The 27477-nt window shown below is 38.7% G+C and overlaps 1 protein-coding gene across 8 annotated transcripts in view; it reads left to right on the top strand.

Annotated features, from left to right (window-relative positions):
• The window catches only part of LOC139982204 (uncharacterized), a 118212-nt gene that overhangs the window by 69720 nt on the left and 21015 nt on the right, over nt 1-27477 (top strand). For all 8 annotated transcript variants that reach the window (XM_071994805.1, XM_071994804.1, XM_071994802.1 and 5 more), the window contains 2 exons: nt 386-594; nt 22455-22531. In XM_071994805.1, the coding sequence (XP_071850906.1) occupies nt 386-594; nt 22455-22531 (286 nt within the window). The remainder of the gene's footprint in view (nt 1-385; nt 595-22454; nt 22532-27477) is intronic.

Here is a 27477-nt window from a genome sequence, read left to right as displayed (position 1 = left end):
TCTGTTTGTACTTGACTCCCCTTAAAATCAATCCCTCATTTCCGTTATATTAATTTATTCCCATTTTTAAATAAACACGACCTAAATCAATAAAACTAATCCTTTAATCGTATATGACCGATTTATTTTCCTCTAATCTAATCCTTTTATTTCTGTTTGTATTTTACTCCCCTTAAAATAAATCCCTTATTTCCGTTCCATTAATGTATTCCTATTTTTAAATATACACGACCTAAAATATCCTAGTTTATCGCTTTACTTTCCTATCTTTTTATTTCGTTATTTTATTATGTATAATATGATAATAATTGTTCTAATTCTAACCAAATCCAATCTATTTATCTCTATCTACTCTATTATCAGTAACTCTATTCTTTCATTCTAGATTCCTATCTCCTGTGTGTATCTAGGCCTCTGCTCTCCTAGAGTTGATGAGTCTGGTTCGAACCTTATCCTTGAGTCTGGTATCTCTCTCTCTATCCTGAGTTCTCTCCAGAAGCTGTGGATCTGGGACATCGAAAGGAGACTAACTAATGAAGAGTTGGCGGCCATCTTGTCTTACTCCTCGCAGTGTACAAGCTTGAAGGAGCTGAAGTAAGTATTACGGTGTAGATTTGTTAGAATCATCATAACAGTTAAACAGGGAATTAATTTAATCTATAAACGTTATCAATATTAAATTAACAATAGAGAATGTAAAGTCTGCTGTATTTTAATGTCAAGGATTGGATTTAATTAGTTTAGTTGGATTTATTTTAATAATTAGGTCATCGAGAGAGGAATTCTGTAGGGTGTTATGATATATAAAACAAAATATAAAGGATTAATAGTGAATATTTTAAGAAGGTGTTAGTAAGAGAGGGTTGGAGGGGTAAGTGTAGGTTGCTTCAAACGTTCTTTGTTCAGTTAATTATTAAATTTTAACTAAGATATGGGTTTTGGAATGACAGGAATGTTTATAAGGATCAAACAAGAGTTATATACACAAAGTAGGTGGATTTTAATATTTCTAGTTAGTATAATGAATATTCTTCAATAGATTTTTAGAGTTTAATAAGTAATAAATGTTACTTTTGAAGGTGAAACCCTAAAAAATGTGTATTTTTTTATGTACATTTTATTTAAAAATATGCTTAGACATTGTTAATATACAAATAGTGAATTATGGCAATTTCAAATAGCAAGAACGTATACATCTTCCTAAATATCCAACAAATGGTGATCAAATAATAATACTCTAGCAAAACTGACATTTATACCAAACAAGCAACCGATAAAACAGTTTTAGTTGTTGCAATTTCAAAATTATTTACTCAATATAAATTAATAAATACAAATTAAAAAAGTTATGTACAAATTTCAATTGCATTTTTTAATTACAATGAAAATCATTTAAAGCAATTCTGCATCTCATAAATTCCAGCGATAAAAGTGTGATCCACTCAGAAATACATCAACGGCTTTTGAAAATACAATGTGATGCCAAAGCAGTTAAATTAGTACTTATTTCACTCATTATTGTAAAGAAGAAGTAAAACAAAACTGAGACATAAATTCATAAAAAAATGCATTAAAACATTCCCGTTGCTTAACATTTTAAAAACCGTACTTAATATTACTGGAATCGAACATGAAAACCCTGCATTGTCCTAAAGAATATATTGTTGTTGGCACCTCCCCCCCCCCCCCCCACTGACCTTTCACTCATAATTAGTAATTCATTCGAACACCGGTTTCACAATACATTCAAGACAACTCCCATTTACCAATCTATTGTTACCATACTTACCCCCTTCAACGTACCATCAATACCCTCTTGGTTCTTTGCAGTTTCCCTATCTTATTTCATGTTTACCCTCCTCCCACCTAACCCTATTATCACCCTCTTTGTTCCTGTCACCGAGTGGTTCGTTTTTATCTCCAGCGCCATTATTAATAACTTCTGTTTTATTTGTTTCTTCATGTCCATTGTTTCCTTTAAACATGCCTACTCAGAACATATTGTAGTTGTATAGAGAGAGACGTAAACCTCACAAATACTTTAATATATTTATTTTTCTCAGACATGACTCAGGAATCAAATTGGTTACATAACGTCATAGATTACTCATAGCCAGACAAACTGAATATTTTCATTTAAATAAACCGCTACTCTTCTGGCCTTCATTGGTCCCACAAATCAAACCTCGTAAAGAGTTTTTCCTTACCGGCCTTACCATTCACAATTTAATGTAATCAGTGACATCTTAAACTTGCAGCTAACGTGTTAATAACAATATATATTTAAGTTGACCCGATCCCGCCTCCACCTCCCCCCCCCCCCTCCCGACACTCGAACAAAAAAAAACTATTTAGTAGTGACATCAATGAAATACGTGAGAAATGAAAACTTCTTAACATATGCAATACCGCCATTCCAGGAATAAGTGTAATCGGGACAAAAATAGCAATAAAAATAATACACTTTGGGAGTAGTGATTGGTGTGACTATGATAAAAAAATGTAACACAGAATATTTATTTCCTATCTAGACTAATCTTTACCCCAATCTGTGCTGCAGTAAGTTAAGTCTTGACCCATATGCCCCTCTCACCTTTAAGACACCTTATCTGTTCCCTAACCCCCCCCCCCCCCCTCGCTATCTCCTTCAGAGAGATGCATGTGTATGTTTTTAGAGAGCCTATCATCCATTCCATGTCTCTATCCGATAACACATCACCGTTTTAGTACACACAGTAGGCCTAATCACCTTCTACAATAATTGTATGTACAAATATATACAGAGCCTAAATATATACAGACGATTGATTCAAATAATTTACTTTCTAAAATGTAGCACAGAATGTGTATTCGCTATCTAGACAAAATACCTACTTCCAGTCTGCTCTGCAGTAGGTTTAGTCTGGCCGCCCTGCCCCACTCACCTTTCAGACACCTTACCTGTGGCCGCCACCACCCCTTCCTTCGCCATACCCCTCCCTTCGCCATACCCCTCCCTTCGCCATACCCCTCCCTTCGCCATACCCCTCCCTTCGCCATCCCCCTTCCTTCGCCATCCCCCTTCGTACATAATCGTTTTTACTGAACCCATCAAATCCATTCCATTCCATTCCATTTTTATCGGAATACTACCCGATTTTCCCGGAGGAATCGAAACAGCCAGTTTTTCGTTCGGGTCTTCTAGCCACGGTGATAAAGGACCTGATTTGCTATCTGTTGAGCCATTCCGATGTGAAATAGCCCTCTCCTAACTTTTGATATTGACTCCGTTTCCTTTTATCGGATAGCTATCCGATTACTCTTCCGATTTTTATCGTTTTTCGATGTGACGTCACTTCAGAATGTAGTCCGTTCCAGAACCCCTCAGATTTGGAGTACGTATTCGAATATTCCACTGCATTCATTACATTCACTACCACAAACCTCACTCTTCGGCCTACAATCGGAAAAATCGGACCGTATATTCCGATAAAATATCGCTGTAGTGTGACCGGGCCTTAAGCCTAATCTCCTTCTACCATAGTTGTATGCACAGACGATTGATTCAAACAATTTATTTTCCAAAGTAAAACCAGTTAACAGTAAAGATGTCACACCTGGAACTTCCATAAATACCTAATTCGCATAACAATAGATGACACGAGCCAATGCTAAACCAATGCGTCTACTGTACACCTGGAATGTTGTAACTAAAACTGTCATACAACGTAACCATGGAAACTTACGCTAAGTAGGTCAGTCCGTGTCTAGCAGGGGCTGGGAATAATGCATCATTTTTTTTCATACTGGTTACACATATCTAATAGCCATTCAGTGATATGTCATATGGCATGATGTTGCAACGTGTTCTCATAGTGTAGTTATTCTCTGTTCACATGATTTTAAATGAGCAAACTTGATTTCCTTGGTTGTTTAAAACATCCCTCACTTGCTCATATCTCAAATTAAATAGAATGAATATTTTATTTCCCTTTCGTCGATTTTTTCCCTTCTCGTTGGTATAAGGAAGTCTGCCTAATTTTACACATTTTTGAATAGCTCTTAATGTAACTCACACATCTAATATGTGAATACAAACATTGTTGGTTTTTAATTGCCTGGTTCCATGAAGAACATTATGTTCTATAAAGTTGAACAAATTTCACTTTGAAAATATTTGAGGTTTATACAATAGTTTCATAATTCCATTATTGCGTATAAAGCTAACAAATTATGCTCCATATAATCTGTCATTACTTAAGCTGTAGAAAAGGTTAAATGGTTACCGTTTAACTGCTAAATCATTTCAAATGAAAGACGACCAATTCGATTTCTTTTCAAGTTAGCCAGCCCTGTCGAATATTTTGCTCTTATAACATAATATCAAGTGACTGTTAAACGTCTTCGACACTTACAGCGAAACGTCTAAAGTACTAGGTGTTTTATAGTGGCATTATCATAATCAAATATTGGTTGATTTTAGTGTTTTCCATTACAACCAATAATCGTATGGTCATATTGTATTGAATATGCGAGATGGAGATTAAATATAGTTCATGTTTCAGCGGGGGAAAAACAATACGAAGGCTTATGCCGCGTCACCAAATCTGACATATGGACATATATTGCTCAGCCATAAAGAATAAACAAATAAACAACACGAACAATTAAATAAAGCATAGGAGATTCTTTAAAGTTCAATTTATGATATATTATATCTCTTTATCTTTAAATATCGAATTTTAAACTGCATTTTTTATATCTGCACAGAGCAGTGAAAATGGATTAAATTATACCATATAAGTTTAACTTTTATAATGGAAAACGACAATTAGAAATCGCTTTCAAATTTCAACTTAATTTTATGTAGCAAACTTAGAAGGCTTAGAATGATGTCATCATCACCTTTATTATAGTAATAACACACGCTTACAAAATGAAGTACCAATTTATATCCCCGGTACACAATCAATGAACCTACAAGTTAACAATCAAACTTAACACTTATACAACTGCCAGCGTCATACCCAGGTCGTAAATATTGACTTTGTCAGTTAAAATCAGAAGTCGATACCAAGTATCAAATCGGAACCGAAAGAACAAGAAAGATTCAAATAAATCAGTTAAAAATAGCTCTCCTTTCCCCCTTCCTCACCACTCACATGTTAAGAAAATAGACAAGAGAGAGAGATGACAAACGGGTCTCTTGGTGACGACATGACACATTCAATAACAGTAACAAGGAATACCTTCCAATGTGGCTTTGAATGTACAGTTAATGAAGTTATAATACAATTACCGCATGATCTGCTTCCAAAGGTACCTTGATATCCGTCTCAGCAAAGCTACTTGATATCGGAATCGGTCCTTAATCCCCCCCCCCTTGTCCCCACCCCTCAGAAATAATGTCGATACGGTTCATGAACTCCCAGCACATAAAGTGTTTGTTGCTGAGATAAAAAGAAGACTACGAAGCTCTAGACGGTAAAAAAAAAAAGATTATTACGTACATACGTTCGTAATAACACTCCGTACGTAATATATTACGTGTACACAACGCACTAATATTACGTACGTGATATTATAACACACGAATATAGGCATACGTAAGTACGTACGTATGTTTTTTATTATGTGATATAACCTATGTTAACACTTGTCTAATGTAAGCGAGCGTACTAACGTGATATCCGTCACGTACGTAGGTGATAATATTACGTACGCAGTATTATTACGTACCTACGTAATAAATATCACGTACGTACATGATATTATTACGTATTTACGTTATAGTTATAACGAATATTGGCCTACGTACGTTCGTACGTGATTTAAGTATGTGACATAACCTACGTAAACACTTGTCTAACGTAAGAGGGCGCACGTACGTGATATTTATCACGTACAAACGTGATAATATTACGTACGTACGTAGTATAATTACGTAAGTATGTAATAAATACCACGTAAGTACGTGATATCATTACTTACGTTTGTGATAATTATAACGAATATAGGCCTACGTACGTGTATGCGATATTTATCACGTACGGACGTGATAATATTACGTACGTACGTAGTATTATAACGTATATATCACGTAAGTACGTGATATTATTACGTACGTACGTGATCATTATAACGAATATAGGCCTACGTACGTACGTGCGTGTTTTTACTATGTGATATGATGTTATCACTTGTCTAACGTAAGCGAGCCTACGTGATATACTGCGGGATACACCTTTATTTCAAAGATGGAGAGAAATGAACTTGTCCGGCATTTGTTAGTTCGCGGCTTAATCTTTAAACTAAGCTTGACTCTGTGGTCGGATGATTGATACAAGCGAGGTGCAGTGAGCGAGAAGTATTATTGTATCATAATCTAGTTAGACCGTACAGTATACAGTACGTATATTCACGTATCGTGTACGTAGGCCAATATGTTACTTACTGTACGTATACTGCTACTCCTAAGCAAATGCGTAGGAGGCGGGGGTGGGGGCTAGGGGGGGCTGCACCCCTCCCTAACTATAAATATTTGAGGGCGTTGTGGTCAAGTGGTTAAGGCAGTGGACTTGTGATCTAAGGATTACAGGTTCGAGCCCTGGCCAGATCATTACGTTGTGTCCTTTGGCAAGGCGCTTTATCTCCATTGCCTCTCTTCACCCAGGTGTATAAATGGGGACTTGCGAGGTAACTTGTAAATATAGTTGTGTGCGCCGGTTTGTGGCTGCACCCTATGGGAAGTCCCACGGGGGACACGTGGTTGTGGTGCACGGTGGTGCCCCAGGAGAGATTGATTGAGTTGTGCACACTTTGGTGTGTAGGTGTGACAAGTTACCAATGACCAGGGTTAAGTTGTAAAGTCGTGTGAGAAGGCCTTGGCCCTGAACAACTGTAAACCTAAAATTATAAATAATAATATCTTTGTGAAAATTCGGGCAATATGCCGAGAATTTTTCGGGCACCTACTGAAAGAAAAATAATTTGCATTGTGTTTTTCAATGGTTAAACTTATATTATTATAATCATTATTTTTGTAACGACTTGCCCAATAATTATAACAAATATGAAAGGGTATCCCGGCAGCGATTTTTTTTCCCAAACAGGTTTGCAATTGTGTGTAAATAGTAGCTCATGATTGGTCGGAAAAGTTACGTCATAGCAATGGAATACTTCACTTCGAGGTTATCAAAATGTCTGCATCCATTCGTTGCAACGAAGATATACCCGTTCAAAATTACCCGCAGCTTTTCGTAAATATATGTAGATGTGTTTGGAATTGGTTTAGACATATTGAGCACACTAGTATTTTATGATCTACTTTGATCGAAGATTTCTGTGAAGGCATTAATCGATAACATCGCACAGTGAAAGTTTCGTACAGGGGTACATAACACATGCGCTGTAGGCCTATATGTATTAAAACTGTGAATAGTAAAGGCTTCATAATTGACGCACTCCCGTAATTGACGCACCTTCAATTATTACTAGCAACGATACAGCAGGCCACTTAAACTGTTTGCAGTCAAGCAGAATTAAATATTTCATGAGTTTGAATCCATTTCAGCTATATTTGCTGACCAAATTGTGGTACTTTTTTAAGCTTTTAACACCCTCCCCCTAGTTTTGCACGTTTTTGGGGCATTTGGAAATCTTACACCCTAAAAATAACCAACATTACCTCAATGTGATAACACTACTCTCAAGGACCTGACCTGTCTGAGCTTAGAGGCTCAAAGCATAGCAAACAACATCTAAAGTCAATGGATGTATACTAAGGCCTACACTACAGTTAACTTATCGACGAATGTGTCAATTTAGGGGTATGAAAAAACTTGACACGGCAGACATTTTGTGGTCAAATTCTGCTCAATTGTACGGTGCATAAGCACAGAACCTTAAATATTTTGAGATCATACCATTTCTGAGGAACTACTCATATGAAAAACACATACAGTTGAGTGATTTGGATTTTTCCTTGATAGACATCGTTGATCAAATCCTTAAGTGCGTCAATTATGAGCCCACCATGCTACGTGAAGTTGATTTTGGTGTAGGCCTACCCTTTCCACGAAACGAATTCTGCCTTCAATAGAACGGCTGACGAATCTTGGATGACGTAAACACGAACCCGATAGAATGTAGCGTATGTATCATTAGTAAGGTGAACATGTTATCCAAGCATTAAAAGTAAAGTTAGGGCGTTTGCAGGGAAACCGCGTAACAAGACTTTATTAAGTGTCAGTGTGTAACTCAGTGTATGCCTTCGAACTTCAAAGCGATGGTCATTATTGATGCTTACGTCACGAGCAATCTGATTGGCTGAAAACTCCGTAATTGCAAATCTGTTTGGGAAAAAGAATTTCGCATCCCGGCAACTGATTGTATGTTATTGGCCTGCGATGTAATAACCGATGCATATAATATGCACATTAACCTGTTAAACGTGCGCAAGGCGAAGAGAAAATTTTTGTTACATTTTTCGGGCAAGTCGTTACAGCCCCCCGCCCCACCCTCCCCCACCAAATCAAATTGGGCTTCTACGCCTATGCTCCTAAGGTAGTGAACGTAACGTAACGTAAGGACCCCTTTGGAAATAAGCTTTTAGCTTAAAGGGTTATCCTTGGCATGTTATTTTCTTTTTAATGCATTTAAGTTTATTTCCATCTTGTATTTTAAATGTTTCTCTATATGTGCAATTTTTGTTTGTAGATGAAGAATGATAATTTGCTGAATAAAACAAACTAAAATCAAACATTATCACGTACGTAAGTAATACATATGACGTACGTATGTAGTATTTTACGTACGCACGAAAAACAAATATTATTTCCAATATCCACTATAGAGCTGATTAGAAATGTATATCAGTATATTGTGATAGTCACGTGGTCGCCAAGTAAAAAGAGAAGGAAAGGAAAATGAAACAAAAACAGAAAATAATCCAAAGGAGATGTGTTGTGTTACTGAGAATACAGGTAGTAGAGATCTGTGGTTATTGCATTCAGTCGGTCGCACATCGACCAGACATTTCCAACTTTTACACGAACTATGCTAAAATAGTACTCTTCGTAAAATGTCCAGCGTTCTCTCTCGATATTGATACAAAGATTGAAAAGAATTCCCAACGCTTTGTAATATATTTCTTACCGTACCAATATTGTTTTTTTTCTCCCAAGTTTGATATTTACGCCGTCACTGTATAAAACATTGACATATTTTAGATTTGAGTTTATTGATATTTCAAACGGTCACATGACCAGCCAATCATAATGAATACTCATATGTTATCGTTTTCGACCTGCATTTAGTGCAAAAAGCCTCAACCTACTTCCCCACACCTTTGCTGGCGCATATTGGCTGAAATGCGCCTGCCAAAAACAGTTGTTTTCCCTCCCTTAGCAAACTCCTCTAGTTTAGCCTTTGCTAAAATCATTTCCGCGTTTTCGACCTGCAATTAGTAAAAAAAGCATCAACCTCCCTCTTCACCCCCTTCCTGGCGCATATTAGCTGAAATGCGCCTGCCAAAAACACTCATTTCCCCTCCCTTAGCAAACTCCTCTGGTTCCGCCTTTGTTAAAAACATTTTCGTGTTTTCGACATGCATTTAGTGAAAAAAATCCTCAACCCACCTCCCCACACCTTCGCTGGCGCATATAGACTGAAATACGCCGAAAGCTCTTAACCCTCCCTGGACAAAATCCTATAGTTTCGCCATTGTATGTATGTATGTATGTATTTTAGATCCTCCTGCAAGCAGGAACTCGCGAAGAAGCCATCATTGGCGTATCGACGCCACAGGCTGACCGAAGTCAGTCTCTTCGATTCATATTTAACGCCCATGATTATGAATTGTCAATTGTCAACAAGTCTGTAACTGGACGACATACATTAACAGGTGCGTATCCAGGGGGGGCGTTGGGGGCGCGCGCCCCCCGGGTAAGAAAAAGAGGAGAGAAAAAAAAAGAGAGGAAAAAAGGAAAAAAGGGGGAAAAAGAGGAGGAGGAGAGGAAGGAAGGGAAAAGAAAATGAAGAAAGAGAGAAAAAGGAGAAAAGGAGGGAGTAAAAAAAAACGCGAAGACATCGGGAAGAGAAAGAGGAACAGTGACATCATTACAGCGCTGAAGGGTAGCCAGTGACGGATCAATGATTTCGTAAATGTGTGACTCACCCTACCCCTTACACCGACAACTCCATTTTTTGACGTTTCCATTTTCCTCTCTCACTAATGATCTATATATATACTATATATGGTCTATCATAACGCGTGTGTAGAATTGTGCTATGAAACCAACTGTGGCTGGTCTCGAACTCGACAGCGTCGTCGGGGAACATGACGATTTTTGGGATGGGGGCGACCGCCCGCCCCCCCCCCCATTCAGCATTTTTTTAAATGATATCGCTAAGTAATTTCAAAATAGAAAGTGCTCAGATGCAACTTACAAGGCCTGGGAAGTGTCATTTCCAGCGATCTGGGAGACATTTTTGGCCAAAATTTGCTTGTACGCTTCGCGCTAACAAATGGTCCTGGGTAGTGCCATTTCCAGCGATCTGGGAGGCATTTTCGGCCAAAATTTTCTTGTACGCTTCGCGCCAACCTATGGTGGCGCTACGCTTAGATAATTTGCCTACAGGCTTCGCCCCTCCCTTGACAAATTACTCGCTACGCGCCTGTTTGAATTTGTAACGCAAACAGCAGATATCACATATCAGTGAGCATGAAAATGGCGTTCCAGGATGAAAAGCCTCAAAACTGTCCGACTTGCCTGAAAAAATAACCACAAATTTTCGCGCGCGCTCAACGTGTTAATGTCAATATCATATAAGCAAGCCTCGGTTATTACATCGCATGCCATCATGTACCGTACGTTCCGTTAAAATTGCGCAGTATACCGCGGGATGCTAATGTAAACAACGACATGTCTCATGTGGATGTGTAAAAAACATGGAGGTCCAATTATGTCAAAACTCTCTTTTACATTAGTAATGGCGAATTAGGGGCTGCACCCCCGCCGCGCAGTGGCGGAGCGTCCATACGGTCATGGGGGCGGATGCCCCCCTGACGGACTCAAATGGACTGCTGGCGCCTTTTTCAGCTCTTTACCACTTTTTACTTATTCTAGAATATTGACTTTTTTATTGCGCTCTCATCTACTTATTGACATTTGTCACATTTTGTTGGTGTAATTTGGCGATGACACCTTATTCTTCGTTTATCTGCAAATTAGCCAGGCCCGGAAAGGGTCATTTCCGGCGATCTAGGGAGTATCTTTACTCAAAAATTTTCTGTACGCTACGTGCCAACCAGTGGTGGCGCTCCGCTTAGATAGTGTCGAAAGCGCCCCTACAGACCATTCTCGCCCCTCCTGACCAATACCCCTAGCTCCGCCACTGCCGCCGCGCCTCCTACGCCTATGTGTGTAGTGTTCGGTTTCGGAAATATCTGCTATTTTTTCATTTCCTTCAACCAAGTTTTATAATAGCCGTTATAAGAGGTTTTAATATTTGTACACCAATAAATTAACTGTGTCTGAAGTTTCGAAAATTTCTGACCAACATTCTGCATCACACTTCCCTCTACTCGTGCAATTTTGACCGGTCTGTTAGGGGTTGAAGGAAGTTTTTCTATATTGGTTGTCCATAGATTAAATTTTGTACAACATTATGGGTATGTTTTGAAGTGAGTTTATTCACGAGAAATGTGAATTTTCAAATTCTGAACAAATATGGGGCTTAAAACCTTGAAAAGTGGGGCTGACGGGTATTGTGGGCCGCGACGTAGAATCACCTACAAAAGCAAAGACCCACAGGAGATGCGATCAGGTCGAACATGATGTGTGCCTGGTTGACAATCTTCAAAAAGGATATGGATGAAAAAATAACTATTAGGAAATACTTGGTTCTCAGGCAAAACGTGTACATCTGGTTGGTCATTTCAAGCCCGAGAAGTGCCGTTTCCGGTGATCTGGGGGGTATCAAAATAAGAAATTTTCTTGTACGCTGCGCGCCAACCGATGGTGGCGCTCCGCTTAGATAGTAATTCGCGCCCCCCGGGTTTGAAAATCCTGGATACGCGCCTGATTAATCTTGGAGTGACTCGAACTCGGAACCTATGATTGGATGGCACCGGCGTTAACCACTGAGCTAACACTCCTTAAAAAGCAATTTCGCAAAATTGTAAAAAACATGTTCGCGTTTTCAACCTGCATTAAGTAAAAAAGTAAAAATATTATACCCCACTTCTTCTTGGCGCATGACAGCTGAAATGCGCTTAAAACACTATTTCACCCTCCCTTGAAAAATGATCTAGTTTCGCCACTGAAAAAAAAAACATTTTCGCGTTTCCGACCTGCGTTTAGAGAAAAAGCCTACAACCCCATCACCTTCCTGGCGCATATTGACTGAAATGCGCCGAAAACTCTTCACCCTCCCTTGACAAAACCCTCTATTTGCGCCATTCATTGTGTAAAAAACATTTCCCCGTTTTCGACCTGCATTTAGTTTAGAAAAAAAAATACCTAAGCCCTTTCCCATCCCTCCTGGCGTATATAGGATGAGATCCGACCAAAAAAATTCGTCGCCCTCCCTTGACAAATTCCTCTTCTTTGCGCGCTTTCCACGTTTTCGACCTTGCTATATAGCAAGGTCGACAGCGCGGAAACCGTTGATATCGAACCCGGTATCTCGATAACAGAACTCGGTTTATCGGTTTCCGCGGTGTCCGCGTTATCGACCTGGCACCATGGAAACATACATTAAGTAGGTCAGTAGATGTACAGCAGTGACTACGAATCATCATTCGACCTTATTTTTAGTTATTCTTTGTAAGTTTTACTTTAAATGAGCAAACTTGCTTTTATTGGTGCTTAATGTATCCCATCTTGCTCTAATGTAAACCTGTCGAAAGAAGCTTGAATAGAGAAGGGTTTATAGACAACACAAAGTTATGAATACTTACTAAGTAAGGAATGATTCTTGTTATATTCAGTTTATCTTCTTGAAGTAGCACTTCTCATTGGAAGGAGTCTGACTAGATAACATATTATTGTGTAGCTCTCAATTTGACTATAGGTATACGGTAGTGAACGTTTATTTAAATACACATTGTTTTATGATTCCCATTGTTTAGCTCCAGACTTTTCAATTACGTTATTAAACGCCTTGCATAAACGGACACTACTGGATTGTCAGCATCGTGCGTTTCACAGTTGCATTTTATCAAATGTGTTTTACTTTTTTAGCAGAAAAACAAATAGCACGGTCATTAAGTTCGTATTGAGAAGAAGTATTATGCGTGGAAAACAAAGAGCTAAATAATGATAATTAGATAGTTAAAATCGTATTTACTTTGTGTATAAAGCATTGTGCGAGCTAAGTAGATAACCATAAAATGGTAAGCTTAATAGCATCCAATCAAATCTGGGATATTAAATATAATCCCTGGAATGATCATATGACAATAGGCTATTATCATTATCACCTCGGTTTGTCTATAAATAAGTGTATCTCGGAACTTACCAGAAATATCAAATATCGTAGAACACTAAGCCAACCAAGTAATTTTAATATTGAAAGGTATTATTTAAATATGTAATGTTTGCCGCCACAAAGTAATACATTTGTTTATTGTCGATAATAATAACGAAATTATTTCGAAAAGTATATTTATTTGATAATGATTGTTTATTAAGAACGAACTTTAAATCCTGCTAAGCATTGTAGACCTTCTGATTAGAATTGCACGAAATCGAAATCCATACCCCATTCAAACTTTGTATTGTAAACAAAATATGTTTCAAAGTGATTGTACCGTCATTGAAACAATGGTGTAATCAATTTTTACATTGAACAATGAAAATATCAAACAAACACTTTGTAATATACTTCTGACCGATACTTATTTTTTGCGCCCAAGTTTGATACTAACGTCGTCACTGTATTAAACATTGACGTCATTTAGATTTAACTTTACTGATATTTCAACCAAGCACGTGACCAACATCATTGATGTGACGGGAAAAGCCTCGTCATTTGTCCTTGTGTTAAGTGTCTGAGTTAACTTAAGTGTTTTGTTTTTTTTTCGATGATAACCTTTGCATTCATGATGGCATATGTATGTGCGCGCGGGCGTGAAGGTGTGCGTTTGTGACGCCCAGCTTGTAAACACGATATCTTGTAAACACGATATCTAAAAAAGGGAAGGTTGGACCAATCTCATCTTGAATGTGTAGAAGAACCACTATAGTACAAGAAGCCTATTGCTTTTTTGGAGGTCAAATGTCATTAGTGGTCACCAGGGGTCAAACTGTGAAAACATTGTAAACACGATATCTCAAGAAGGTAAGCTCGAACAGATCTCATATATAGTATGTAAACGAACCACATTAAGTACAAAGAGGTCAAAGGTCATTGGGTCAAATTGTAGGAACCTTGTAAACACGATATCTCAAGAAGGTGAGCAGGAGCATACCTCATATTTTGGTTTGTAGATGAATCATATCAAATTTAAGAGGGCCTAATATTGCTTTTAGTTGACCTCAAAGGTCATTTGGAGTCAACAGGTCAAATTGCGAAAGCCCTGTAAACATGATATAGCAAGAAGGGAACCTTGGACAAATCTCATATTTAGTTTGTACCTGTATGGTATATCAAATTTAATTTAGGAACCTATTATTGATTTCGATGGAGGACAAAGGTCATTTGAAGTCAACAAATTCCAAACAATTTCTTCACTGCCCTCTTACCTGGCTCTATACACAAACGCACCTTCCTATTCATAATATCGCAAGGGAAACTTGGACAGATCGCATATATGGTATTATTGTACCACATTGAGTACAAGAAGCCTAATGATGTGGGCGGAGGTCAATCGTCTTTTGAGCTCACCAGGGATCAAATTGTAAGAACCAAGTTTTACACAACATTTCAAAAAGGACAGATGTCATATTTGGTATGTTGATGTATCTATCAAATTTAGTGCAATAAGCCTGTTGTTGAGGTCAATGGTCATTTCAGGAGAGCATTTATTGTTTGTCACACCACACTGCTTTCACTCGGGTGATCTAAACAGGGAGACCCCTTTTATGAAAAAATAAACCTAAATTAATAGAGGGCTGTAAAAAGTGTTTTTTTTCCCGGCAAGAAAGGTATCATATCCCGCGAACCATATGGCTGCGAAGCAGCCATCGCGCCGCAGGAGGGTGTCGGAGGGGGGATGATCCCCAATCAGAAGCTAGAGATTTTTTACAAATGAGGATGCAATTTGCGCCATTTGGTGTACCTTTTTGGCGATTTAAAACAACTTGCGTTCGTTGAAGACTAGTGCTAATTTGAACTTAAAAAGCTAATAAATATAATTTTTAAAACACACTGTTTTAGTGTGTCAGTTTCTTGAGTTCTTACCTTGACAATACTGAAAGTAGTCTCATCTCACGTAATCAAACCAGTCTGATCATAATTTATTATAAATCTATACCCCGGCTCTCACATTGTACCACATCAATTATCATTATGTAATGTAAACAAACATCGTAAACTGCAGGGCTCAAAATATTTTTTGGGTGACGAGGGCTCTTTTCAGCACAAGCAGATTTTTTTACGAGGGCTGTTTTACTGATGACGGGGGCTTTTTTTGGTGTTGCGAGGGCTGGTTCTCCTGTATAAATTGTAGCTACAAATTGATTAAATTTTACAACATTTTATCGGTAAAATTAGTTACTATAAAAAGTAGACCTACCATTGACTAAGACTAAAAACAAAGGTAATACATTTTCAAGGTGTTACACCAATACACTTTCTTTATTTCAACACCTAAATAATAACGTTTGATAGTGGACTCCTTATTCACCACATGTTTCCCCTTCTTCTGCTTCACTTTCCCCTTATCTGATCCCCCAGATGCACCCTTGAATCCAACCAAAAAGTTTTCCATTTTGATCACAGGATCCAGGCTCAGTTTTGGTCTAACACAGTGTCTATGTTATGTACTATAAAATAGCCTACTGTGTATCTTGTTAAGTATAGGCAGGCTATGCCTTTATTCTGTTAATTTCATCCATATACAGGGATGAGACTGGGGTTAAAAAATCACTGAACTTTGTGGGTGATGCTATACTAACGCCGAAGGCGTCAGTCTGCACGCAGCGCGACACAGTTATAGATGGGGTCCATGGGCTTGCCTTAGGGCCCGTGGTAGGACCATGCCTAGCCTGTCGTTTTAACCCTACTTGATTCTTTTAATCATGGCGACCCATAATTAAAAAGTTACGTACCAGGCGCGTATCCAGGTGGGCGTTGGGGGCGCGTGCCCTCGGGTAAGAAAAAGAGGAGAGAAAAAAAAGAGAAGCAAAAAATGGAAAAGAGGGGGGGGGGGAAGAGGAGGAAGGAAGGGAAAAGAAAAAGAGGAAAGAGAGAAAAAGGAGAAAGGAGGGAGTAGAAGATTAACGACAAGACACCGGGAAGAGAAGAGGAACAGTCATAATTACATAATTACATATATGGTCTATCATAACGGGTGTGTATGTGTGTATGGACGCCCTAATCAATTGTACAATTGTGCTATGAAACCATGGAGGTAAAAACAGACCTCCACGATGAAACAACTGTGGCTGGTCTTGAACTCGACCGAGTCGTTGGGGAACATGACGCATTTCGGTATTAGACCAGGATCTATATGCGAACTGCACTAGACCTATGACCTATGTCCTTCGATGCAACACTGCCATCCAGAGATAAAATGTTATACAGTCCGACCTGAATGATAATCGTTACCCCAAACCTAGTACCGTAACTCTTACAATGAATCGACACATAAATTCCGCATGCGATTGGAGAATTGAGCACGTCTCCTGTGAATATCATGTAGTGGATCCAGGGCGTATCATGAGCGGGGCAGGGGGGGGGGAGGGGGGGCGGACCCACCCATCACTTCTTGAGATTGTTCCCATCTGCATGAAAACGCCCGCCCACAACCCTACGCCCCACCCCACTAATCGCTTCCCGATGAGTTACGAAACTTAATTAATAACCTTCGCCAATAGTACCAAGACCTTAACAAATCCGGCAACACACCACTTCAAGGGCGTAGGAACCGGGGGCTGGGGGGCGCCAGCCCCCCAGTGAAAAATATGGGGGGGGGGGCGGAAGTACCGTTCCGCCCCCCCCCCCCCCCCCCGCTCCGCAAGTCAGAAAACCCCTTTTTCATTTCCAAATGAGAAAAAAATCTCATTTGAAGCACCAAATTGCATCTAAGGCCAGGTGAAAATGCAAAATTCTTTACAAAATGGAGTGGGTGTTGAAGTGTGCTATATTGCACCAAATTGCATCTGAGGCCACCTGGACACCCCCTCCCCTTAGACCCCTCCCCAGGCCGGCCATCAGTCTTCAGCCCCCCTCTCAAAAGTACCTTCCTACGCCACTGCACCACTTCATCCATAACAAGTGATCGGGTTGTGCATTAGTGACGTCTAGAGGTCGTGCACTGACCTACATGGAGTGTGACCACTCCCGACTTGCAATTTCCCAAGATCAGGTCCCGACAAAATCCAAAAATCCCAAGGGCACTGTACTGTATGGATATCTAGCAATATCTAGCGATATCTAGGGATGAAAATCCTAAGATCTTCCCTGAACTATAGGCAGATAGAGAATCGAAGCCTTCAGTGTGTAATGAACTTGAAAATGTGCGTCTTTCGAAATGAAAATAATGTGGGGCAAAGTAGCGTAACTCCTACGGACCGTGCTGAGCCGGTGGCCCCGACCAAAAGGTGGCTCCGCCATACTGATGCACAGAAAAAGGATACCTCTTTGGATAGGGAGGGCCCGTTTTACTGGGAAAGAAAAACTCATGTAAGACTGACCAAGACAATATTCATATTTTCACGTGATACGGAATACGGACATCATGATCATGGGCTGATTGGGTATTAATGTCTGTATCGAGCTATATTTGTGTTATTTATTATTATAATGAAAACAAAGTATATAATTTAAAACCCAATTGCAGCCAATGTTGTACTGAGTACAACATCGGGACATATGATTTTTTGAAAAAAAATCTAAAACAATAACCCAACACCTAACAGAATTGAAACTGCGTTCATTTGAAAGAGAAGGATATAAATATAATAATAAAATGTAAGAATAACGATAATCGGTGTATCTGGTAAGTAGAAAAACACAGGAAGTTAGGATTAGATGGAGACAAAGTTTCAGCCGAAATTAGACCTATGCTTAGGTTTGATTACTGTATTTGTACAGCAGCCTCCGTTATACTCCATACAGTAGGGGGGGGGGGGCTTGCCCACCCCCTGGAAAATCACAAATTTGAAAAGAAAGTTAAGCATTTGACATTTCAATGATTTCACCCAACCAACACTTACAGTTCTCTAGTTTTGTTCATTGCATACGTACCCATGATGCATCACTGAAATTATTGAAAGTCAAAATCTTAAGAACTCAAAATAACCAATGTTAATGCAACTTGAACGGGAAATGTCTTTTCCGACGATCTAGGTGTATTATTTTGGCAAAAAAAAAATCATGGTACGCTCCGCGCCAACCGATGGTTGCGCTCCGCTTAGATAGTATCAAGTAGTGTGTAACCTTGTAAACATTTCTGCGGACGCCCCTTGCTTGGACCTCCTGATAGGGGCCCCTTTGGGCCAGGAGCCCACCCCCAGGCTCATCGCTACGCCACTGGTGGAGCATTGCATAATAAACAGATAATAGTTATTTATTTCAGCCTCATTTCAATTATTCGAATTGTTAAAGCAAACAGCAGATATCACATCATATCAATTAGCATGAAAATGATGAACAGCCTCCAAACTCTAGATGTGTGTAGTGTTCGGTTTCGGAAATATCTGGTATTTCAATTCCTTCAACGAAGTTTTATAGTAGCCGTTAGAAGAGGTTTTAATATTTATACACCAATAAATTAACTGTGTCTGAATTTTCGAAAGTTCCCTGACCACCATTCTTCATCATACTACCCTCCACTCGTGCAATTTTGACCGGTCTGTTAGGGGTTGAAGGAGGTTTTTCTATATTGGTTGTCCATAGATGAAATTTTGTGCAACATTATGGGTATGTTTTGAAGTGAATTTATTCACAAGAATTGTGAATTTTCAAATTCTGAACAAATAATTGGTTTAAAACCTTGAAAAGTGGGGCTGACGGGGTATTGTAGCCGCGACGTAGAATCACCTACAAAAAGCAAATGATCCACAGGAGATGCGATGAGGTCGAACATGATGTGTGACTGGTGACAATCTTCAAAAAGGTTATGGATGAAAAAAACTATTGGGAAATACTTGGTTCTCAGGCAAAAGTGTACATCTGGTTGGTCATTTCAAGCCCGAGAAGTGCCATTTCCGGTGATCTGAGGGGTATCAAAACCAGACATTTTCTTGCACGCTGCGCGCCAACTGAAGGTGGCGCTCCGCTTAGATAGTAATTCGCGCCCCCCTGGTTAGAAAATCCTGGATACGCCGGTACTGTTCATAAAATGTACACAATGGTCAGTTTTAATCTGGAATAATATTCAGCAGCTACAGCACTGCACTACTCTAATGATACTAATATATTGCAAATCATGGGAAACTAATGAAAATATCGTTGCAATAATGTTGGGAACTTTTTGAAAATCCTGAGAAAGTTGGGGTATAGGCTCCAGTTTGCGTATGCTACAGTTTTAGGTATATTAGGAAAACATCGCAGGAGCTGTCAATATTAGCTCACTCTTTCCACACCTAGCTGGGAGAAAAAAATACAAATACACGGGTGTGCGAAAATGATCACGCGACGAACCGATATTTTTTTAGCTAGCTAGGTGGTGTCTGAGCGAACGTTCATACCAAGCTGTTATATTATAACAAAAGGATCGGCAGTCAGAGTTTTTTCAGTGATTTATTTCACAGTATTATGTCATCTTCCAAATGTGCGGCGCCCGTTAACTGTACTGAGCAGTACATGTGGAGGGCGATTTTAGTGGTATTTGCATTTTTATTTAGCGCTCGTGATTTCTTTTCTGGGCCGATTTTTCAACTTCGTAGGTTTTTCAACTTCGTAGGGCGAATCGCCCTTCGCCCCTCCCCCCCCCCCCGTTTATTTTGGGTCCCAGACACTAGTAAGTTTTTCTGTTTGTTTTTTATTTATCGTCTTTTTTAAATTTTATTTCCTCTTTGGCTCTTTCTCTAACCTTGTGTCCACCATATTTTTTTCCCCTGCGTGTGAGATTTCCCGCGAGTTATCAAGATTTCCCGGCAATGAGCTTCCCGTTTTGCCGTCTTTTCCGGGCGTAATAATTTTCAATGTTGTAGTAGCGGAGAGGTTTACACAAGAACGGGGATACAATATAAACTATTTAAAGTTCATCAATATTTACATTATATAGCCTACATGTACATTACGTTGTTATGTCCGCTATATCCGTTACATTGCTTAAAAGATTAATGAAAGATTCCAAAGAGCCTCTTTTCACCAGTCAATAAAAATATACAGAAAAACAAACGAGTGTAAAGAAAAATATTTGCATGAAAACAGAAATAGCAACAGTTCGGTCAATATGCATTCATTATATGCTTATTAGATTAGAGGTACGTATAGGTAACATATATAGTTCCTTTCCATTGGTCGGAGTATTGGTTTTACACAGAGCTAGGCAATACATATATAATCTTGAGACGATAATGACCTAGACTTGAAGATATTAATTGGATATGATTCATTATCTGTTACCGGTTAATCCAGATAATTTTAATAATAATAATTCTTGCTCGCCAAATTCAACTTGCCGTAGTAAGGAATCTTAGAGACAATGCAATGGTATATGCACATGCTCCTCTTATGTTTTGAAGTAAACAATTTATTAGCAAGGCTGTCAAATATTATTTTCACAGAATACAAATCGGTTTCATTAATAAGGTCTCGTCATTTGGGTTAATTGAGACAAACTGAAATAATGCTTGGCTTGATGAGTCGCAATGTTGGTACGGGAGGGTGGTATTATAACGAATTTCTATTTTAACACCATTGATGTATTTCACCAAACTCATATAGCAATCATAACAGTCATAATGAATAATCATATGCTACCACAAAGGTTCAAGGTTACACATCCTCCCTCTACTCCTGCCACCAGCTCGGTAAGTTCATATCGGCCCTATGCAAGATCTGTGTGTGGTCGATATTTAATGGTTTTTGTCTGAAAATAGTAATATAAGAAAGATATACAAAAAGCGGATTGTTGAAAAAGAGGTATAACGGTGTTTAAACTCCCCACATGTCACACCAACGATCAATATATATTTCGTCTATTAACTTTAAGGTCAATTTACCAGTACAAATACTGAGTGTAGACTTCACTGCAAATGTTTGCGATGAAACCAACCATTCACCGTGTCACTGGGGCGACGGAGCCGTGAAAGAAGGGTGGGTGAGGGTAGGGGCGGGTGGGGGGGTGGGTGATTGGACACATTCTCTGTCACTATTCTGATGACCCTGAAAATGGTATTAATAACAATCATTATTATTATAATTATTATTATTGTTAGTATTAATATTATTATCATAATTATTTTGTGTTTACCTTTTTACTGAAATGTCCTGAGAGGACCAGTTGTTGCGCCCAGTAAAAAATGTTGCTATGTCCTCGACCCTCCTACCCATCTCCATTCCATTCTTCCTCCGTTTCAGTGCAACGTTTTCCAGGTTGTTCATCCCGCCAACGCGTTAAAAAATGTAATAATAATAATATTAGTAATAATACTAATAATATACAAATTTGTAGAGCGCTTTTATCCAGTTCAAAAAAAACTACCCAGAAGCGCTGCAGGAGCAAAGTACCCAAAATGGACACAACAGTTATCAAACAAATGGATACGCATTCATGAATAAGAACGTCTTGAGTTCTTTCTGGAAAGTTGACACATGCTGGATTGATTTCAGATGTAAGGGGAGACTGTTCCAGAGCTGTGGGAGCTAATCTAGCTAAGCAACGTTCCACATAGGTGGAAGTGCGAACAGTAGGAACATATAGCATATGTTGTACGCTTGAACGAAGCACCCTGCTAGGTCTGTATTCTTGGAGAAGAATGTAGCATAATAATCGATTTAAATCACGTGATCCGAGCGTCCGGTTGTTACAAGGAACCTGTATTAGTCCTTTTGTGGTGTACAATGTTGTATTTCTACATGTCTGAACAACTTAAAAGTAATTGTAAAGTTAAACATATAAACAGTTTGGCCAATTCTGATAATTTGGACGGATATACAGTTTACAGTTACCTAGCAATGACATACAACTTACAAACATCAGCTCAAACTATCATGATGTGATTTACTTCCTTGTTATTTGTTGTTTACTTTGTTTATCTTCATTGATATGGTAAACAATAAACCTAACTAGGAGGACAATCCTCTATACGTCTTCTACATCTTACACGATGATATTCTACTTCTCTCAATAGGTTTCGTTGGTACGATCTGCCAGACGCTATTCCGATTGGATCCATTCCATCATCCTTGAAATCAAGAAACGTGAAAGGTATGGTCACAATGACGTTATAATAGTCACATTTCAAGTTTCTTACATTTAATTAAGGCTTTACCAACTATGTGAATGTCTGTTGACTTGTTGATCGTTGTTGATTCACATATATACAAGAGAGTAATGCATCAGCAACACATGACTCCAATAGTGTACGACGGAGAAAACCAAGACAGAGTCTTGTGATGGTACACAACGAACCGAATAATATAAATATAACAACACTTAATATTGCTAAGCTTGGTTGATTTAAGAGTTAAGTCATATTCCTTTCATTTCGCTCTTTTGAGATCACTGCCCTATAAGATCTTTTGGTGAGTAGCAATCACATCAAGTGATGCTTTAAATCCCTTTACCAAATGGAGTCGTATCATACACTTTGGGCAACTTAATTACATTGCGACAATGATTGTTTAAGGTTTTGTAGGGCTTTGATGTAATGTTGTGCTTTGCCCTTACAATGAAAGTACATGTTCCACTACCCCTCGGAGTTTTTCAATCCCCCCCCCACCCCCAGCAAACACACACATACCAACACCAACACACCTCCGCAGAAACTATTCTTTCAATATGAATTGCAGAATAAATCCGCAAAGTCTAACTTACTTTAACGTTACTTTACAACGGTATATGTTAATTATTCGTACTACAGCAAGGGAACTGATGTTACTCAGGATTAGTGATATTTGGAATTTTGGAGAAAGGTATAGGCCTATTGGCCTACGGTATACTGTTAGTTCTGGCCCGTGATCCCTTTGTAAACCGCAGACTCCGAATATATTTAAGAAAAGCAACATCTGTATCAGCGGATATCACTGGCCGTGCACAATGACGGGACAAAATAGATTAAACAAGAATAAATAAATTAAAAATTAATAAAGCAAAATGTATACATTTAAGACGCAATATCAATAGGTTGGTTATTAAAATAAAAAAATATAGGCTGCAAAGTGTAAAAAAAAAATAAGCGAATGCAAGACAGAGAGCAAAAATGTAAAAGAACCGTTGGGACTAAATGCACCGTACTCGAAATATCATAATGGGTAACATTAGCAGAATATAATAACATCAAAGACTTATAAAGGCAAAAATAAGACACACGTTTTGTGTTTAACAGGAACATGCGGTAGTGAAATCCGGCATCATTATGTGGGAAGTGGGGAAAAGGGGGTGGGGTCTGTGATCCTTCCCCAGACTTCAAATGGTACCTTCTGAGGCAGAGTTTAACATATATCTAAGTCTAAACGCAACATTGTGCTATGTTTTCTACTTGAAAAAACTGTGTTAGTTTGAAATGCGTGGTGGTGGTGATGGGAGGGGGGGGGGGGGCACACCATCAATTCCTACGTCGGCGCTTGAAAAGTATAAACGAACATTAACATTAAAGCATGATTTGCTTTGAAAAATACTAGACTATAAATAATAGGTCGGTAATGATATTAAGGAAAGCATTAAAAACAAATGTGAATTTAAAACAATATTTAATTCATTTTTACACTTCTATGTATACAAGTGATGTGTCACTTATTAACTGTTCCAGAACGGACCCCTATTTCGTTTGTTTCCCATGGTCATCACAGCAACCAAGCAGAAACTAAGTTAAATTATCAGTTGACATTTAATTTCCTTATGATATGAACATCTTTTGTAAATCGAAAAGTTAAGAGTCAAAGCCTAGTGAGACTAATATGATACTACAAGTGATCGTTGCTTACACTAACGCTGTATTTGTAAACAGGAAATTGAATTGCACTTTTATACATTGAGAAATTAAACTCATAGACATTCAAATGGGGGTGTGGGGCATAGGCGTAAGGGACCATTTCAGTTTGGGGGGGCAGAACTTTTTGTGCCCGAAAGTTTTCGTGACACTATCTAAGCGGAGCGCCACCATCAGATGGCGCGTAGCGTACAAGAAAATTTTTGGCAAACAATGCCTCTCAGATTGCCGGAAACGGCACTTCTGAGGCCTTGCAAGTTGCATCTAAACATTCTTTATTTTATAATCTCACGTTTTAGAAATTTACACTTCCCCAAAAATTTGGTAAATTAGAAGAAGAAAAAATGGTAACATCACTTTGAAGAGGAAAAATGGGACAGTATATTTTTTAAGCTCCTATTTAGTTACCTTATTTATTATTTTAACACAGTACTCAGCTACCTCCAGAAAACATACATTGTTCAACGACACGTATAGGCGGGATAATGTCGCTGTGTCGGGTGAGACTGCAATTTGTCTCACAGAAATGTATAAAATATAACAAAGAATATGATAAACCTGTACTTCTAGGCTTGTAGGCACTCCCTCCCCACCATCCATGAAAAAGAATATATTTCTTATATACACTCATGTCGGGGATGTCCAGGTCAAGGGCGGCGGAAGCACTTTAGTCTGGGGGGGGGGGCACCGACATCAAAGGGCACCTGCAGAAATTCGATTGGACTGATGCAGCCTTATATTTAGTACCCTTTATAACTCTTATTGTATTATCTTATTTGCGTATACACATCACTCCATCAACACCCCCCCCCCCCCCCCTGAAAGAAAATATGTACACTAGCACTGCAATACCCAATGCGCAAATTGGGAAACAAGGAACAAGTTTTCTTTTGAGACAACATGAGGTGAAATCATGCTAGTTGCTAATGTAGGAATATTCCGAATTAGAGTTTTTTTTACTTGTTAATATCTTAACAAATTTTTTCCATTCGAAATAGCTTTGAGTTTGACCCACAGAAATTCATTAAAAGTCACGGGCTTAGCCAGGATTTGCAAAGTTGTATGCACGACTTTCTGAGCGGAGCGCCACCATCGGTTGGCGCGGAGCGTACTAGAAAAATGTTGGTTTTACAAACCCCTCGCTAACTTGAGGCACCTCAATTTTTATCTAGAAAAAAGGCACATTTTGAACCTGAGGAAAAGTGGGGGGGGGGGGGCACGTGCCCCATGTGCCCCCCTGGTTCCGCCGCCCTTGGTCCAGGTATACAATTGACCAGTTAGAAAAAAATTGATCGTGCAAAAAGCTTGGTAGCCCAGATGAACTGCGCTTACGGTGGTATTACACGGAAATATTCGGGCATCATGATGCTAAATAAAGAAAATCATGGAATTGTCGGGCAAAAATTTGAAAAAGATTCGGGCAAGCTACTGCATATATATATATATATATATATATATATATATATATATATATATATATATATATATATATATATATATATATATATATATATATATATATATATATATATATATTTCCAGAGGACAAGAAATTCGGGCAAAAGTCCTGAAAAATTCGGGCAGCCTAAGAGGAGAAAAGAAAAATATATATATTTTTTTTTCTCCTCTTAGGCTGCCCGAATTCTTCATGACTTTTGCCCGAATTTCTTGTCCTCTGGAAATTTGGGGGCAGTCTGCCCGCCTGCCCCCCCCCCGCCTCGTACGCCTATGGTATGGGGTGTCACACCACGCCCCACATAAATTCAAAACTCGGTCTCATACTGATGCCAAGTCATTCAACAAATTGGAGACAAATTTAGCGTGGTCGTACACTTAAGAAAGTGAGGGTCATAATACAATAACGAAGAAAAGAAAACAGAATCGGTCTCTCTGCTACTCCTTTATATCTGCCGTTCGCCATATTTGGATCATATTATGGCTAATAAAACGTAGCAGCTTCTATAAGCGTTGACCCCTCCCCCGCTGTTTCCCGGGCTTTGGCCCCTCAACCCCGCTTGAGCTCTGACGCACGTTCTGTACAATATTAAGGTTTATCTTCTACCTGACAACTTTTTTTTTAATTCTGCAGCTACAGGGGACTTCGCATCACACCTTTTGATAACATTAAACTACCAAAGAAAAATATTTAATTTACATTTTGGACTGTAAATCTGCATGCAGATTAAAATGTGCATAAAATAGGCCTACATTTTATTTGATTAGTATTAGTTTCATTTTCAAGCCATCAATATACATACTAATTATCGATTCGGTACAGTTTTACATCGGTATTACTTGATGAGGTAACGATGTATACTTTACATACGTCTACAATAATTTTAGACGTTATTGGATTCATTGTAGTCGTTTAAGTGAGTTAAAAACAAACGAATGCACTACTCAGCAGAAACTGATACAGGCGAGTGATCGAGCACAAGAGGTTAGGTTTAAATATTTCAGGCCGCGATTCTTGCTTATGTGCTACTTTTATCGTTGGTTGTTATGGTCGTTTTTGTTCTTTTTTTTTTGGGGGGGGGGGTGATTTGACTAAGGAGCTGCCGTATAGGTTCGTCTTACTGTAATGTAATATACGTTGTGTATTGGGAATGTTCTTACTCATTTAATGCAAGTAATGCTCAAGAGAAAGATTTCATCCTTCGCTTTGATCAAGTTAAGTGCTATGGATACGCCTATGCTGCAGCAATGGAAGTTTATGATGAAAAAGAAATTATCGTGGTTATTCAAACGAGATACGTGTTTTTCTTGAGTTTAGTGGAAACGTGTATTTGTCATATTGTTGTTGCTACTGAATCATAACGGTAAAACTAGAAACTTGTATTTAGTTATAGCAGGTGGATATATTTGGACCGGTAAAACGGCCGGTTATTAATAGAGTGCGCACTGCATTTATGTTATCTTTGTAAGTTATGCTGCAATAGCCTAGGCTCGCAATCAAATTCCGGAATCTGAAAATGTAAACAAACAGAAACAAAGGGACGTTGCAATGGTCTGTCAAAGTATTGTAATTTTGGGCATATAAATAGAAGGATAATGGTTGTAAGCTGATCAGGTATAACACCGATGGTAATGGTAGTAAACTGATTGGTAATCTTACTGAGATACAAAGATTGTAAACTGATCAGCTACAATAATGGGATGATACTTATAGTAAACTGATAAGATCAAATTTAAGGAATCAACTGCATTGATTACTCAGCTGATG

This window comes from Apostichopus japonicus, chromosome 16, assembly GCF_037975245.1.
Source record: "Apostichopus japonicus isolate 1M-3 chromosome 16, ASM3797524v1, whole genome shotgun sequence".
Lineage (NCBI taxonomy): Eukaryota > Metazoa > Echinodermata > Holothuroidea > Aspidochirotida > Stichopodidae > Apostichopus > Apostichopus japonicus.
The sequence above is the reverse complement of the archived record's forward strand: the minus strand, read 5'-3'. Positions and strand labels throughout refer to the sequence as shown.